At 47.2% G+C, this 16,899-nt stretch overlaps 2 protein-coding genes across 11 annotated transcripts in view; both read left to right on the forward strand.

Moving 5' to 3' along the window:
• The first annotated feature begins 1,307 nt into the window (after positions 1 to 1,307).
• LOC120906568 (serine/threonine-protein kinase ULK3) lies at positions 1,308 to 3,725 on the forward strand. Its single transcript, XM_040318335.1, has 2 exons — positions 1,308 to 1,618; positions 1,716 to 3,725. The coding sequence occupies exons 1-2, from the start codon at positions 1,532 to 1,534 to the stop codon at positions 3,159 to 3,161; spliced, it is 1,533 nt and encodes a 510-aa protein (XP_040174269.1). The 5' UTR covers positions 1,308 to 1,531; the 3' UTR covers positions 3,162 to 3,725.
• Positions 3,726 to 6,169: 2,444 nt separating this feature from the next.
• Positions 6,170 to 16,899, forward strand: part of LOC120906754 (signal transducer and transcription activator) — a 44,351-nt gene continuing 33,621 nt past the window's right edge. For 2 of the 10 annotated variants that reach the window (XM_040318676.1, XM_040318675.1), the window contains exons 1-2: positions 6,190 to 6,509; positions 8,232 to 8,859. The gene's annotated coding sequence lies outside the window, so the exon portion shown is untranslated. Of the gene's footprint in view, positions 6,510 to 8,231; positions 8,860 to 16,899 lie in introns of all 10 variants that reach the window. The other 8 variants (XM_040318674.1, XM_040318677.1, XM_040318670.1 and 5 more) reach the window with 7 other exon arrangements.

A 16,899-nucleotide genomic window follows, 5' to 3' on the forward strand; every position in this document is an offset into this window, starting at 1 on the left:
AGAACTGCCGAGAGCGCCAGATCCCAACGCACCACCTGTTCATTGACTTCAAGGCGACCTACGACACCATAGACCGGAAGGAGCTATGGAGCATCATGCAGCGGTACCACTTCCCTGGGAAGTTGATCCGGCTGTTAGATGCCACCATGAACGGGGTGCAGTGCAAGGTGAGAGTGTCGACCTTGACGTCAGAATCGCTCGAATCTCACTGGTGTCTGAGGCACTGCTGACGGACTCTCCTGTCTGCTCTCAAACATCCCCCTGGAAGCTGTCATTCAATGCGCAGGGCTAGACAACGACATCCGTTGCACGATCCTCTACCGGTCTCTCCAATTTCTTGGCTTCGCGGATGACATCGACATCATTCGGCAGAGCGAAGCAGCAAGAATCGGATTGAGAATCAATGCGACGGAGACGAAGTACCTGCTTGCCGGAGACTCAGACCATCTGGGAAGCTTGTTCGTTGACGGCGACAAGCTCGAGGTAGGAGTTCTGCTATCTCGGGACGGTCGTTGCTTCGGACAACGACATCAGCAGCGAAATCTGGAGATGCATTGTGCAGGGGAATCGTGCATGCTATGGGCTGCACCGACTGCTGAGATCCAGAAGACTTCGAGCCCGCACAAATTGTGGGATATATCGGACATTGATTCGCCCGGTGGTCCTCTATGGACACGAGTCATGGACCATCCGAGCGAAGGATGCAGACTAGTGACGTGCTCTTTGGAGCGCACCCACGATTCCGTTCCGACTCCAGCTATTGTTAGTCCGATTCTGACTCCGGCAAAATCCGGAGTTGGCCTGAGTCGTCCGGAGTTGGAATCATTCAGAGTCTTTCAGAGTGGATCGGAGCTAACGGGAGCCCATGCAATGTACTTGGGATCCGGCATTTCAATTCGCTGTGTTTTTTTATTATCTTTCACTTTGCGCGTTCACTTCATGTACAGGCCTTTGTTTCGAATGCCGACTCCGGATGACTCCGACTCCAACATATTCCGGACGACTCCGAACGACTCCGGATGTAGAGAGAGAGATAGAGAGAGAGAGAGAGAGAGAGAGCGAGATAGAGAGGTTGCAGTTGCATACTTTTTTACAAACAATTTTCATTCCTGCATCAAATAGAACAAGTCTGAATATCGTTAGCTAACCATTGCATCGTCTTCAACGGACAATTTAAATACGCAAAGGTGCATAGAAACAGCGGCCACCCAACATGCCATACACCTTGATGATGTTTACAAAAATCGAACTCGACAGCTGACAGTGTGTCCGCTACGCATGCGGCCCGTCAATGTGTGCGTGCCGCACAGACGACACGGCCGTAGCTGCTGGTTACACTCGTAGCCCGTCGACAAATGCAAAACATTGTGATAGCAGTACAACACTATAGGAGCTACAGCAATCATTTGTTGTGTTGTGTTTTGTTTTTCTGTACTTTTTTTGTATATAAAATTGTGATGTTAGAGTAGTAAATATTTATTTAATCCCCCTTTTGCAAGCGAGCCCCGGACAGAAGGGCAGCCGGAAAACGATGAGTGAGGCCAAAATTACCGAATACAAGCTGCTCGAGCGGCTCGGCAGCGGCACGTACGCCATCGTGTACCGAGCGATGAAGAAGGTTAGTTTTTTTTTAATGTTCAAACGCCCGTTAAACGCCTGCTCGCTGCGACTAACACTTGCTACTCCAAAACCCCCCGACACAAACATCCTTCCAGACGACGAAGGAGATACTGGCGGTGAAGGTGATGGCCAAGAGCAAGCTCTCCTGCACCGCGATGGACAACATCATCAGCGAGATCAGCCTGCTGAAGAAGCTGAAGCACCGGCACATCGTCGAGATGCGGGACTTTCTCTGGGACGAGGAGAACATCTACATCCTGATGGAGTACTGCGACGCGGGCAACCTGTCCTCCTACATCCGGCAGCACCGGACGCTGGACGAGGGCACCTGCAAGCGGTTCCTGCAGCAGCTCGCGCTCGCCCTGCGCTACATGCGCCAGCACGACGTCAGCCATCTCGACCTGAAGCCGGCCAACCTGCTGCTGACCCGGGCGTCCGGCACGTACGTGCTGAAGGTGGGCGACTTTGGGTTCGCCCAGCGGCTGAAGCTGAACCAGGAGAACACGGCGGTGAAGGGTTCGCCGCTGTACATGGCGCCCGAGATACTGCTGAACAGCTCGTACGGGCCGGCCGCCGACCTGTGGAGCGTCGGCGTCATTCTGTACGAGTGTCTGTTCGGCCGGGCCCCGTACAGCTCGACCAGCCTGCACGAGCTGGCCGAGCGCATTCACCGGAACGATCCGATCGCGATACCGTGCCGGCCGGCCATCTCGACCGACTGCCGGCAGCTGCTGGTCAGCCTGCTGCAGCGCGATCCGGGCCGGCGCATCGGCTTCGAGAAGTTTTTCGACGATCCGTACCTGGACCTGGCGCACGTGGCGTGCGAGGAAAATCTGGAGAAAGCGATCGCGCTCATCAACCGGGCGATCGAGCTGGAGCAGCGGCAGGAGCTGGCGGGCGCCTACCGGGCCTACTGCCAGGGGCTGCAGTACTTTGTGCCGATCACGCGCGCCGAGCCGGATGCCGGCAAGCGGCAGCTGCTGCGCCAGCGCGTCCTCACGTACCTGAACCGGGCGGAAGCGCTCAAGCAGCACATTTACGCGACGACCCAGACGGAGCAGCAGCAGCAGCAGCAGCAGCAACAGGACGTGCCAGCTGCATCGGTGTTGAAACGACCGGACGAGAAGGGACGTTCCGGTGCGGGAAACATACATTCTTCGAGCTCAAGCAAAGAAGGCACCGGCGGCGGTGGTGGTGGCCGTTCGAGCGATACGCTGGTGGAGAAAGCACACGAACCCGGCATTGCCGAACTGGCCCGGGACAACGAAGCGATTGCCCGCGGGCTCGAGATTGGGTGGCAGGCGGCGAAGGAAGCGTCCGAGAACAAGCTCGATGCCGCACTGGACAGCTACACGTCGGCGCTCAGCCTGCTCATACCCGTGCTGCACCAGGACATTCCCGCCGGACAGAAGCGGGTACTGCGGCAGCGTGTCGTCCAGTGGATGGAGGAGGCGGAGCAGATCAAATCGATCCGCTCGGCCCAGATCATGCAGGAGATGGAGAGCACCGAGGCGAACCACTACGCCTGTACCGTGCAGTAGTTGCTGAACTGTTTCACCTACCGCCAACCGCGGATTGTGCTCTCTCTCTCTCTCTGTTTCACGCTCTCTCAATGTATGCTTTTGGGAGGGGAGAGACAACTAACATCACCATGGCAATGGAAACGGATACAGGAAGTTACCAGCCTTCTGCAGCATTTGGGCCAGAGCACTCGTTCCAGAATTAATTTAACTCGTAAGTCCGTTCCATTCATCAACGTTTCTGTGGGTTTGTGCACGTTGGCGCCCAAAAGATGCAGTAAGATTTTTAAAAGCTTAATTCACGAATGAATGTCAGTATTTCCGGCAAAAACCGCAACCGATTTGTTCCTAAACGCGTACCGCACCTTGCTTGCACGGCTTGTTGCTAATCCACCGGTGGCGACTGTGGTTGCGGCATCAGCGACCTACTAAACCTAAGATTCCCCCATGCCCCACCACCACATAGCTGCACTTCTATGTACACGATGAGATTTCTCGCGAAAGTGCGATTAGCGGCCAGACTCGTAAATCGTATTACGCGGTGTGATTTTGTGATAATAAAAATTTAAACTATAGTGAAAACAATCAGATCGGTTCGGATGATGTTGGTGATGATGATGATGATGATGTTGCTGACGGGATTGGGTGGGGCTGAATACGGGTAAGCTGATTAATTATACGTTTGCGCATAAAGCCAATCACGATCATGGGCTGGAGCCGTTGCAATCAGCGCAATAATTAAATTCCACGAACCTGAATGCCACGAATGGTGTGCCGTTTGCAAACCATCGGTGGAAAACAGCTATAATAGGTATGTTAGTTAACCATAATAGTGTTTTGCTATGATTATTGTTCGTCGAATAGTTTTTTGGTATCCTCCTCTTGTTTTTATTATTATTTTTCTTTTTTATAGCAACTTTAATTCCACGAAATTCTTAGCATTCCTCGAATTGCTCCACTAAACCAATAGCTATTTACTTTTGGATAATATCGATCTTAACAATGCTAATTTTAGTATATAATTGACTACGCCTCATAGAAAGCGTTGATTAAAGATCTTTTATTATGTTGGAAAATGTGCTCCAATGGACGCATCCCAAGCGCCACAGATTATGCTTAAACGGCTGGAAAATGAAATATCCATAGAAAAAAAACGAAAGCTCCATATAGCTTCACTGGTTTGCTCCACAGATGGCGTTTTATAACTCATCATTATATTGCTATCCTTTTCGTGCAAAGTGTTTCTCGCCTAGCTTCATCTAATCATGGCATATATACCCTTCTAACTTTCCGAGCCAAAATCTATAAAAGAATTGTCGTGTGGCCACAGGTTCAGATACGTGGCTATCAAAACATAAACAACTATCATTGGAGTTCCCAAGCGCACCCCGAATAGCTCGAACTTCATAGCTAATTTGGGGCTGTTTAACGAAAAATCGGTCCGATGTCGAACTTTGTGGGTGATTAAGCGACGAAACGGTACTTTGCGGAACTATGAAGCTTTTTAACAAGCACACGATCCACTTTGGAACTTTGCTGCTGATTAGTACTCTCTGTAGGGTTGACGATGGAACTTAAAGGCTTGTTAAGAACGTGTACCGAAATTGGTGGAACTTCATAGCTTTTTAATGTATGACATCGATACAATGTGGCTCTTGTCAAAGTGTCAAAGACAGACGCCGTCTCGTGGTTTGTGCTCCAGTTAGATTAGTTATTTGAAGTAATAATATTAAGTGGAGTGATTTTGAGTTAACTGTAAATTATTTAAAATAATATGAACGTTATGAACATTTACAGTTTACAAATAAACATGCACATAAAGAAAAGAAAAAAAAAGTGTTGTTTATTTGGTTGATGAAGCTTTGCTTTAAAATAAAACATAAAGAAAAATAATCCCTGGCACCGTAGCATAAGGAAGCTGCTTAAGAGCTATTTGAAAGGCCCATCCTCTGTACTATTGTATGGTTTCGCATTGAAGTTATGCATCGCTAGAACTAGAACGGCGATACGATTGTTTAAATACTAAACTCCAACGGAAACTACCAGCACTGAAGAAAGTGAGAGTTGAGTAATGGTCGTTGGTGTTGATACCCACGTATCTGACCACACGACCATTCATATAGATTTTTGCTCAGAAAGTTAGAAGGCTCATGATAAGATGAAACTTGTCGAAACACATTGTAAGAAAAGGATGGCAATATAATGATGAGTTGTAATACGCCATCTATTGATCAAACCAATGAAGCTGTGGAGCTTTCATTTTTTTCTATGGATATTCAATTTTCCAGTCGTTTAAGCTTAATCTGTGGCGCTTGGAAAAGCTCTCCAAGCGAGGAAGTTTCACTGATTGGGTTTCCCAACAACAGATGGCGCCACCAGCTGTTATGCTATTTTTATAATGCCGTTTGCCGTCTGCTAAACGAAGTCTTTTTAGATACCGTTTAGGTTGAGAGCTTGAGTAGTTTAGAACCCGTTTAGTGGTCGTTTAGTGGACTTGTTGCACTTGGGATAATTGCCATAATTGTTAGCCAACCACGAAGTCTGGTTGTGCTTACCTGGTGATGGTGATTGCAAGTATAAAATCAACTGGTACTTTGAATAAATAACTAAAAAAAAATTTGGCACTGGTGAAACGAATTTCGATCGATCAAAACTAATAAAAATATTCTAGCAAACCAATCCATTGCATTACACAAAACTGGAAAGGATGTGAAACATAATTGATTGTAGCATTTTGAAGAAAGAAAAAAATATATCAAAAACAATCTGTTTAAGCTGAGTTCTTCCTTCCCCGACCGCTCGCGTTTGCCGAGCCCTGGCTAGGCTTCGCCACAATCCAGCGCAGCGTGTGCAGGCGGTTGTCATAGTCCCGTCCGCCATACTACGGGCCGCGCAAGATGGCGCCGGTATGAAAAAAAAGCCCACCAACACCGCATGGTCCAGCCTGGCTCACTGTGTGTGTGCGTGTGTTTGTGAGTCTGTTAAGACAGTGTGCTGCCCCCGCCACCGCACCCCGGAAACCGTGCACCGCTCGTATCGATCGCGCACACTTGCCCTTTCGTCATCGGTCGTCGTCGTCCGCCTCACTGTGCCCACAAGCGTCGGGTGTGCATGTTGTGTGAGTGTGTAGAGCGTTACAGCCAGTTGGCAGCAGCAAGTAGCGAGTGAAAGAAAACTACGGGAAGCGAGCGGAAGCAAACGTGTTGGTCACAGAAACAAAAAATTATTATAAAGCCTTGCTCCCCACCACCCTCCTCTGTACATGTGTTTTTCACCGTTTGTAGTGTTTGCGATTTTTATCGATGTTCGTCGCGTCCCCCGTGTGTCGGTGAATCGCGCGCGCGTGTTCTGTGAAAACGGCTGAGAGAGGTAGTTAACCAAAAAAAAAAAGTGTTATTTTGTAACGATTTGCTGCCGCCGGGTAGTTACGACTTTTGCAGAACCACTCATCCACACCCCCTCCCCTACCTCATTTGCTTGGTTTTGCCGGAAACTGTCATCGCGGCGCAATCTTTCTGGTGCGCCTCCCCCCCTCCCTTTTTTTGTTCGCCATATCTTACGTGCCCTTCGGTCGCAAACTGTGTGATACCACTTGTCTAACCCCCCGCTGGCCCCCCGTGCACCACACTCAACCAACACTGTGGGGCGCTCGTTGGGGGAACTGCACGCTGGTTTGTGCGTGTTGGTGCGCGAGTGTTTTCTTCGCGCGCGCGCGTGTGTGTGCGTTAGTAGTAACGTTTATCTACGAGCGCCCCAATACTAGAACATTACTTTTAAACTTATTTTTGTTGGAGAGATAGCGAACAAAAAAAAAAAACAAAAAAGAAGTAAAACCTCCTGGTGAGGAAAATATAGAAGAAAAAAAAATCTCCCCCTTTTTCCCGTAACGTGCGCCAAAGGCAGCATCTTTTCTTAACCTTGGGACTTTTTTTATTTTTATTTTCCCTTCCACTTGGATTTCCCGCAACCATGACCCCCCCCCCTTCCTCCTCCCCCCTGCCCTCTCGATATATCTACAGCATTGATTGCTTTTCCGGCGTGGCGAGAAGATCGCCACCGCGGCACCGCTAGATCATCAACACGCTCCGTGTGCATCTGTGCGTGTATGTGTAGAGAATTTTGTAGCGCATTCTCCAACACACACACACACATCGGCACACAGGGCTGCGATCTGCGCTCTTCAGTATCGTCGCACGCGCTCATTGTCATTCTTTCTTTTGTTTGTTTGTTGCTATTGTTGTTACTTCAAATTCATAACAATAGCAAGCAATCGAGCGCCCATCAAAACCCGCACACCGTGGCCTTTTCCGGCCGGCTTTTCTCCACAGACCCTTGTCCAGGGGCGGGAGGAGCCACTGTTTTGTATTATTGCGCGTTGGCGCTGTAAAAAAAAAAGGCTGTGAAAACCGCGTGCGCACACGACGAGACACGTTAGGCCCCGTCCCATGCCAAGGTCTAGTTTGCCTGCGCAGTGCGCAGTGTGTTTGTGTGGGTGTGCAGGAGATGCGTACATGTGTCGCACGAATGTGTCGAATATGGCGCACATACACGGGGGGCAGAACGGGGTATTTGTTTATTTCGCGCGCCGCGCGCAGTGATCTTTCCAGAACGAAGGAAGCGAGCACGAAAACCAACCTTGAAAGAAAACGCGTGAGAGTGTGTGATATGTGTATGATATGTGTTACTTAGCGCCGATTCGCCTCTCTTATGTCCCCTCCCCTTGCTTGCCTAATCGTGACAAATATCCTCACACACACACACACACACCCTCACGCACACAGCAATGTGACAGCGACCCGTCTGCCCTATCAAACTCGCAGGATCGCCCAATACACCCACGCACGCACGCACGCATGGAGTAGAAGGTGACAGCACACAACAATACCCACATGGGTGCGCGCGCGCATACACGCTGACACACACACACACACACACGTTTTTTCCTAATCGAAAGTACATCATGTTACGCGCTCATTACAGTGTGTGTGCGCGCGCGCGTGTCTCTGTGTGTGTGTGTGTGTGGGTGTTTTGGTAGGCGCCGCCACCTCAATCAACCATATTGCAACGCAATCCCCGTTTCTATCTTCGCAGCGCGGCGACAGAGCCCCCTCCTTCACATCCGACGTCCATCAAACGGCTCCGGTGGTCTCTCTCCGTGTGCGGGTGTGTGTGTGTGTGTGTGTTGAAGGAAGTGTTACAAATGTTTGCTTAAGTGTGCCGCCGCGCCGCAAGTGTATTCAGTTCAGCTGCCTCGAGTGTACAGTTTTTTTTTCCGGCAATAGCAGTAGCAGTGGTGGTTCTTTTGTTTTATTTTTGTTTCGTTGTAAATTGCTGCTCTTCTCTATTTCGTAAGTGATCTATTCCGCGCATCGCACTGTCGCGCTTACCTACTGGTTGGGGTGGCGTACGTTCGTGTGTCTGTGTGTGCAAATGCTTTAGCGAGATAAGGTTAGAAATTGAAGGAGAGAGATAGAGTGAGAGCGAGCGAGCGAGTGAGAAAGCAATAGAGAGGCCCAACGTGTGTGTGTTATCAGGCGGCTTCTGCTCCATCGGCGACGCACGGCGCTGGTGGTGGTTTACACGTTTCCACGAATCCACGACGCACGCACGATTGTGCAGCGCCCGAACGCAACACCGAAACAGTGCGCGCGTGCGTTCGTGCGCTTGTGTGTGTGTGCGCGCATCCAAACCGCTGCTATTGTTATTGTAGTTGCTCTTGGTAAGTATTGTGCGCGGATGTCATTCTTGTCAAGCTTATTGATTATGCAGCACAGTGTGGCTATTGAACTGTTGCGTATGCACGGGTGACGTCATTCAATGGGACAATTGCTCGTTACAAAAAGAGAGTGTTTTTGCCCCCCCCCCCTTTTTTTAGGGTGCTTTGTGGAACTCTGCACTCAAACAATTAACAAAAAAACACACCACCATATTGTGGTGCGTTTGTGTTTTTTTTTTAGCTCCTTTGCTTCGCTTTTCTCAAGCGGCTGTGTCGGGGCTGCGCATCCCATGTGTGGTGCGCTGCGCCTTCGCGAGAGCAAGGGGCGCAAAAGAAGAAACACAGTAAGTTTCCAGGAATACCCGATCAACGATCGCTCTGCCCTTTCCTGTGCGTCTCTCCCTCCCGTCTCTCCCTTCTCCAAGCGATCCCGTCCCGTGTGCAGTCCGTTGCGCCTTCAGCGCGCGGCATTAATTGCGCCGCGTCGCCAAGGGAGGGTGTGGGTTATTAGTTCGATCCTCAAGAGTGCATGCATGCTTGAGTGTGCTTGTGTCTGTGTGTGTGTGTGTGTGGGTTAAGAAGGTCGGGGTGTCGGGAAAGGGGAGACAAGCGTATTTGATTGTTTGGAATTTTCCAAAAAAGTGTTTTTAGAAGGTTTCTCCCCAGCCAGCACCAGCAAACGCACGGTCTTGAGGAAGCGAACGGGCTTGCGGCAGGGAAAATGTATAACAAAATCCTTTCTGTTGAAATTCAGCTTAAAAAAAAAAAAGAATAAAACAATGCTACCAACACCTACTCTCTAAGGCTAATTTTGGACGTGGCAATGGTATAAATGGAAATGATAAATTAATTATTGAGCTACGTCGTTCCTAATGTGTTTTGTGGCACAGTATTGGCGTCGGCATGTTCGTAATATCTAGAGGAATATTATCAAAAGCAATATTATTTCTTTTTCTTCCGGAGACCGATTTGACGAGGAAAACTTCAACCCAGTGATAAAAAAAACATAAAATTTCCAATTGAACAAACAATAAGAAGAGCTATAATAAATACAAGTTGTTAAATACAAGCTTAGGCCAAGTGCAGGCAGGTTAAATCATTAAATTAATGTAAAAATCTGGATCATATGAACAAGAATGTTGTATGTATTTGACTCTGATAGTCCAATATTATTCAAATCAGACAATAAATCCTACTGGATCCAACTGCTCAAAATCTCTGTAAACAAACCAAACCAACCAACCTTACTGGAATTTTGAGCACTCGATATACCAGTTACTTGATGCTTTTATGTCATCAAACCCCTTTCATTTTTAAAAAGAATACTTCGTTTGACGAAGGACCATGGAATAACTATGGCATGTCTATTGCAATTTTTATGTTTTCTTTCATTTGTTACTGTTATCTCTGACATGATGATTCGAAAAGTGATGCTTTCTTTTTCAATCTAATTGAGCAATCAATGAAAATGTTGGTCATGTGTTCGATCAGCTGTTTGCAAATTTTTAAAATATTAGTTTTGAACAAAAAATGGCCTTTACAAGCTGTTATCCTTTTTGTGATTGCTTGTATCAACGGAGACGATCATAGAAAGCTGTTACTCGAGCTCATGCCACATACATCAGCAGTGAGACATAACTCACCGAACCGACGAAGCGAAGCTAATTTTAGAAGACATTTTGTTTTAATAATTTTATCGCTCTTTTTGACTTTGGCTTCCAAAATCTGTCTTTGTAGAGTAGAAACTAAACGATTTAGGCAATAGTAGTTGTAGTAGTAGTATTAGTGTCATGAGAGAGTGTGTGCGGCCTTAAGCGAAAGCCAATCTTGCTGTGGCATCGGCGTAATCCGATACCACGGGCCACATATTCTTCTTTCCTTCTTCCCCCTTTCCATGTTGCCCTGCTACACACACAGACACATCTTTTGGGATAGCCCGCTGATTGACAAAAGAAAAAGAAAACGAAAGAAGAGCAAAACACAGAACCCAAGGAGAGAAACCCTTTTTTTTGTTTATTTCAGTGGTGTGTGTGTGTGTGTTGTTGTTGTTGTTGATTTCCTTACCGTAGGGTTTCCTTCGTCTGTATTTTTTTTAGCTGTTTGGTCTCTCCTCCACACCCAATTCGTCTGATTTTATGACTTTTGTACTGTGTTGTATTCTTCCTTTCGTTCGAGCCTTTCCGTTCGAGTGCAGAAGAAATCGGTTTTTATAGCTTTTCCTCCCTGCACCGTCGATCATCATCGTCGTACTGTGTCGTGTGCGTGTGTGTGTGTGTGTGTGTGTCCCGGACAAGATCACGCTGCCGCTGTGTGCCGTGCCCCTTTGCCCCGGGACGAGAAGAGAGGTCCTTCACTCCCGATCCTTCTTCTACCAGGCGGGCTTTTGTTACGGTGTTTGGGTTTTATGTGATTTCTGTTTCCCTTCCTTTATCTCTAAACTGCCTTTTGGGCTGCGAGAAAGCCTCATCGAGCGGCGCGGGGGACCTGGGAGTCATACGGGAATGTTGAGAGTGTGTTGTGTGTTGCACGTCGCACGTGCTTTTTCCGTTTCAAACAGAGCGGTTTGGCGCAAGATGATGCACTTTGTTGTTTGGCTACCACCACCACCACCACCAACACAGGCAGCACAAATGTCTTCCCGGGTAGTGCACCGTAGGGGAGCGGGCTCGGGGGGTTCGGCTGTGGTGTGGCTGGCAACACGGTCGACGGCAAATGTCTGGTTATAATTTTAATTAAACCACTTCACTAATGCTAATTACAAACGCACTTTATCAAATAAATCTTACAATATTTTCCCATTTTTTTTTAAATATTTTTAACTTGAAATTACAGGGTTTTCCAGGCGTTCTCATAGTTGTGGGACACTTCCTTGACTTTTTCTTATCGGAAGTGAACTTCATATGATGCAAATTGGACTCTACGGCACCTTTGTTTGGACAGGCTCGTTGGAAATTCCTATTGGATTTGTCCAACAAGGATGCTATAGAGTCCAATTCGCGTTACATTAAGTTCATTTCACGTAAGAAAGAGTCAATAAAGTGTCTCACAGCTATGAGAACTCCTGAAACCCCCTGTAAAGGCCAAACGTGGCGCCCCTTGGCTCTCCCGGTGGCGCGGTTTTCGGTGAAAATCGGACGCGGATCCAAACGAGGTTTGAACACAAATCGAAGGATTAATGCGAACGCGGCCCGTGGAAGCAGCAAGCCAAGGGGTTCGTCAAACAATCGTTTTCTTTATATCCCGTTCCTTCGTGGCGCCCGTTGACGGACGTTACCGGGTGTCTTTGCCCGATGGGCACGCCACAAGTGGTGCGGGTGCGGCAAACGTTCCGCGGGGAGAGAGAGAGAGAGAGATATCCATCAAGCTAGTTGTACGGTTGTATGCGGTTGAAGCAAAATAACAAAAAAACGAACAAACTTTTAAACATCGTTCCAAGACCTTACCGTTCTGCTTATCTTCTTCGGCGCACGTTCCGTTGTTTAATCCCTTTTATCTTCTTCTTCTGCCGAAATGGCTGGATCATTTTCGACGAAACACACACACACACACTCATGGTGGCATGGGAATAGGTTGTAAGACTTACTACATGTTCAAATGTTACACTTAGCATAATTTAATTGCAATTTGCTAACCCCCATACACGATTGTTGTTTTTGTTCGCAGAACTTTGGCACTCGGTGTGAAGTGCGGTTTACACTGGCGTTAAAAACCCGGCAAGCAAATTCGAGCAGTTTGCGAGCTTGCATGAGGCCTTCGCCTTCGCGATAGCTTTTCAGCGCTGGTATATGGGTACAGATGTTCCCCGATACACGCGATTTTGGTACACGGTATGTGCTAAAATTGACAGTTCTTAGGGCAAACTTGGTACTAGTTTGACACATCGCATATCAAATGCAAAATAACTTCCCTTTGGTCGTATTTTAAAAACAGGTATCCCTCGATGTACGCCATACTCGATGTACGCAATTTCGCGTATACGCGATTTTCTTAATTTGACAGTTTTTATACTAATTTGACACATCAAATGTCAAACTCAAAATAAATTCCCTCTAAGTTGAATTGTAAAAAAACCATTTTAAATGGTACAAAATTGTAAATTTTTAATTGAAATCAGATCAAATAACTAATTTAATGGCTAAAACCGAACCCCCTTCAAGTAGAATGATACGAAAATTAGCTATAATTTGCCCGAAAACATGGAAATTATACTTACGCTAATATTCGAGGTACGCGATTGCCTCCAGTCCGCTTGAATAGCATATATCGGGGAGTACCTGTATATGTTATATGGAATATGGGTCCAATAAACTCCCTGGTAGACCCAAAACTCAGTGGTATCCAAACGGATAATTCCCATAGCAGATCCTAATTACCTACGGTTATTATGATAGATAAGAAGAATCGATGCTTTGGGATAAAATCATTGTAATCATTGTAATAATTGTTTTTGTACTCCTCGGATTGAAAATTCTTCTATTTTTAATTAAAACGAGACATCCCGTGTTGTCCCGGGTATCCCGTGTGAAACAGGGTAATTCAGCTAGTCGTTGTATATGCTTTGATGTTGGCTTCCATTTTGTGTTGCATTCTTACTTTTTTTTATAGTCTGCGCCTACTGACAAGGAGAAAAAATGACGTGTGTGCAGAACTGCTTGATCATGGCTCCCGGTAATAACACGTCTTTTGTTTTGTGACTCAGGATTAACAGCCCCCCCCCCCCCCCTCTCCGTTTCTTCCCAAAGTTTATTTGAAACGCTTGACAACACACTTGATACTTTTCACCCGAATGATTAGTGTCAGGCGACGTTATCAAATTCTTAACAAATTGATAAACGGGATTTCGTAAGACACGGTTGCTATCTTTTGTCTAAAGTCACGCACAACGCACGCAGTCACTGCTGTACTTGGGCGGTCTCGTGGGGTGCAGTCTACAAGAAGTCGTAGAATACGATCTGGACTAACTACCCTGTGGCTTTTTGGGTGCACAAATCTGCCACAAATAGTTGATGGTTAAGTGGCGTAAGCATGACTCGTAATATGACCTTTGGTTTATGTTTGAGATTCGATAATATTAGTTCGAATTTGAATATGGAAATGCATTCAACTTGCACAGCAGCACAATGCTAGCCGCTACCATCGATTGACCGTCGCCAACTTAATCTCAGCTAAATGATCACAAACGCTTCAAACGCTTGGTAGTGCTTGCGTTGTGAGTAACAGTTTGAAAGGATCACAATTTTTGTATGTCCTAGATCTAACGATTCGATGTCTACGCGCACTGACTTACTAAAGTAAAACATTTAAACTATTCGAAGGAAGTGGTGGGCCGTGAAGCGTTTCGATTCGCGTGCGGCAAACAGTAGGATGTTAAGTGCAACGGAGGCAAATTTCTTGTGACTTATGGAAGCGTTTTGAGCACTTGTTTTACACTAGAATTTTCCAATCGCTCCAATTGGACACACTTTACAAGCGGTATAAGTGTGCCTTAAGTGTGGAACGTTTTAATTCATAGTTTTAACAATCAACACATTTTAGTGTGCCATGTCGGCTATGCAGGACTGACACTACTTCTCTAAATGAATATCAGATTCCAGTAGACCCAACACTATCATAAACCCGCTGCGCAAAGCGATCGAAAACTTCTCAGCCTCCCGCTCAATGTAGCTAGAGAGCAAGAACCAATAATGATAAAGCGTAGTGAAAGGATGGGGAAGAGGGGAAGGATGGGAAGAAAGAGAACGTGGGTGTGAACTATTTTTCGGCCACTATCATTTTTGCGCCAACACGGACGCGTACCGCAGCTTTTTAGTCAGAAAGAGATAAACACATACAGCGCGCTCTCTCGAACGACCGTAAACGCTTCAATCGATCAAGAGCTTCAATCGTTTCTTCGGACGTTTTTGTTCGCTTTTTCGATCGGTTTCGGCAGAAAGCGAGCTAGACATCGAGTTCAAAAACTGCTCGATTTTGTTGTGCGGGAAGCGAGAAATGTAACATAGTGTGTATTAAAATCGCAGCGCCATCTGGCAGAGTTAGCGCCATTTGGCTGAGATTTCGACCAGTGATTGAATGTCTGAAAACGTCTTCCACCAGCAAAGGAGGGTTAACACACACACACACACACACACACACACACACACACACACACACACACACACACACACACACACACACACACACACACACACACACACACACACACACACACACACACACACACACACACACACACACACACACACACACACACACACACACACACATACACACACACATACACACACACATACACACACACATACACACACATACACACACACACACACACACACACACACACACACACACACGCACACACACACACACACACACACACACACACACACACACACACACACACACACACACACACACACACACACACACACACACACACACACGCACACACACACACACACACACACACACACACACACAGTGAATCAGTGTGTGTCAGGTCATTGAAGTATTTGATGAACCAATTAGTGGCAATTCTGTTTTAAGGAGAGAAAAAAAAACGCTCAAAACGCTTGGTAGTTCTAGTTTCATTTTTTGGTGTAAAAATAAACTTCTAAGATTAAACACATATTATCAAAAAATTTAGATATTACAATTTCAGCCCAATAGGACTGACCCTCGGCTACTTAGGGCTGCACAATAATCAAGCGTTTTTTTTTTTGACTAGCGATAGCATGCATCGAGCACAAAGGGTTTAATGTTTTCCTGAATTCCCTTTCAGTAAGCTCAACGTATGAGCACAGTCATTCGTCTCAATTCTTCAGTTTTTAATGCTCCGGGAAAGGCGAAAAAACGCCACTCACAGTGAAACACGGCTCGCATGTTAGAAGGAAAAGGCTCGCGCCGTAGCAAATGTTATTTTCATGCTTGTTGTCAACTTCGCTTACGGGGGCCGTGCTGTTTGTGTGTCAAGTTGTGCCTCTCTCCGGTCATCCTGCTTTGTCAAGCTTCGGCAATTACGGAATTGGTCCTGGCTCCTGGTAAACAACAAGGGAGGGAGAGTGGCATCGCACAGGAGCAGTCCTTCACGCTCGTTTGTTTGTGTGTGTGTGTGTGTGTGTGTGTGTGTGTGATTTTCCTTTTCTCTACTACACATGTATTGTGGACACTTGAGCTGCACTTTTACAGCAACTGCCCAGTACGTGGTTGAAGGGGTTTTCCACCGGATGGGGGAACATCCCTTTGCCAGTAGAGGAAGTGGCTGTTTTTCCTCCCTTCCACCTCCTCCCCTCCACCCCACCCTATCCCTTTATCGCTTTGCTTGAGGCGGAAGGAGCTGAAACTATAAATAAAAAGCGCTGCGAACAGAAAACAAAGCTCGCCCGGGATCGGTTTAAATTATTAATGACGCCTTCACTAAAAAGCAACTATATTTGCTCTTCGCTTTTCCAGCATTGCCCCCACTACATCGTTTCTGCGCCCCTCCCGGTTTGTGTTGCTCTTCCTTCGCGTCGCCTCCTCCCCGGATCATTACATCCTTCACCCGGCATTCCTGTTAACATGGTTCTAAAAATAATGCTCGAGCTCCGTTCTCTCTCTCTCTCTCTCTCTCTCTCTCTCTCTCTCTCTCTATTTCTGGTGCGAAAGAGGCTCTCATTCGCTCGTTCGCTCGAGGCTCGAATCGGCAGCGGCGGCGCCAAGCCCTTGGTTGGTGTATCCTGGTTTGTGCGGCGCGTCCTCTTGACCGATTTCCAAACTTCCCAGCCCAGCAGCAGCCCAGCTGCGAGAGTGCCGCACACCACCCTCTCTCTCTCTCTCTCTCTCTCTCTCTCTCGAACTTCCCCCTTCCCCGTGCTCCATTCACAGCCGGTCGGTCACTCATTGCACTCTCACTCTCTCACAGGACGACGATGGCTCCGAAGTAAGTACCGCCGCCGCTCCGGTTGCGAATAGCAACAGGCGTTTTTACAGCTTCTCGCCTACCTCCCCGTCCCCCCCCGCCCCCTACCCCTCGCTGAAAACATCAATTCAGAATTTCGACTTCGA

This window comes from Anopheles arabiensis, chromosome X (assembly GCF_016920715.1).
Source record: "Anopheles arabiensis isolate DONGOLA chromosome X, AaraD3, whole genome shotgun sequence".
In the NCBI taxonomy this organism is placed as follows: Eukaryota; Metazoa; Arthropoda; class Insecta; order Diptera; family Culicidae; genus Anopheles; species Anopheles arabiensis.

Coding starts and splice junctions, on each gene's coding strand:
- LOC120906568 (XM_040318335.1), top strand. CDS start 1,532: ATGAGTGAGGCCAAAATTACCGAATACAAGCTGCTCGAGCGGCTCGGC. Junction 1,619..1,715: donor TGTACCGAGCGATGAAGAAG/GTTAGTTTTTTT, acceptor ACATCCTTCCAG/ACGACGAAGGAGATACTGGC.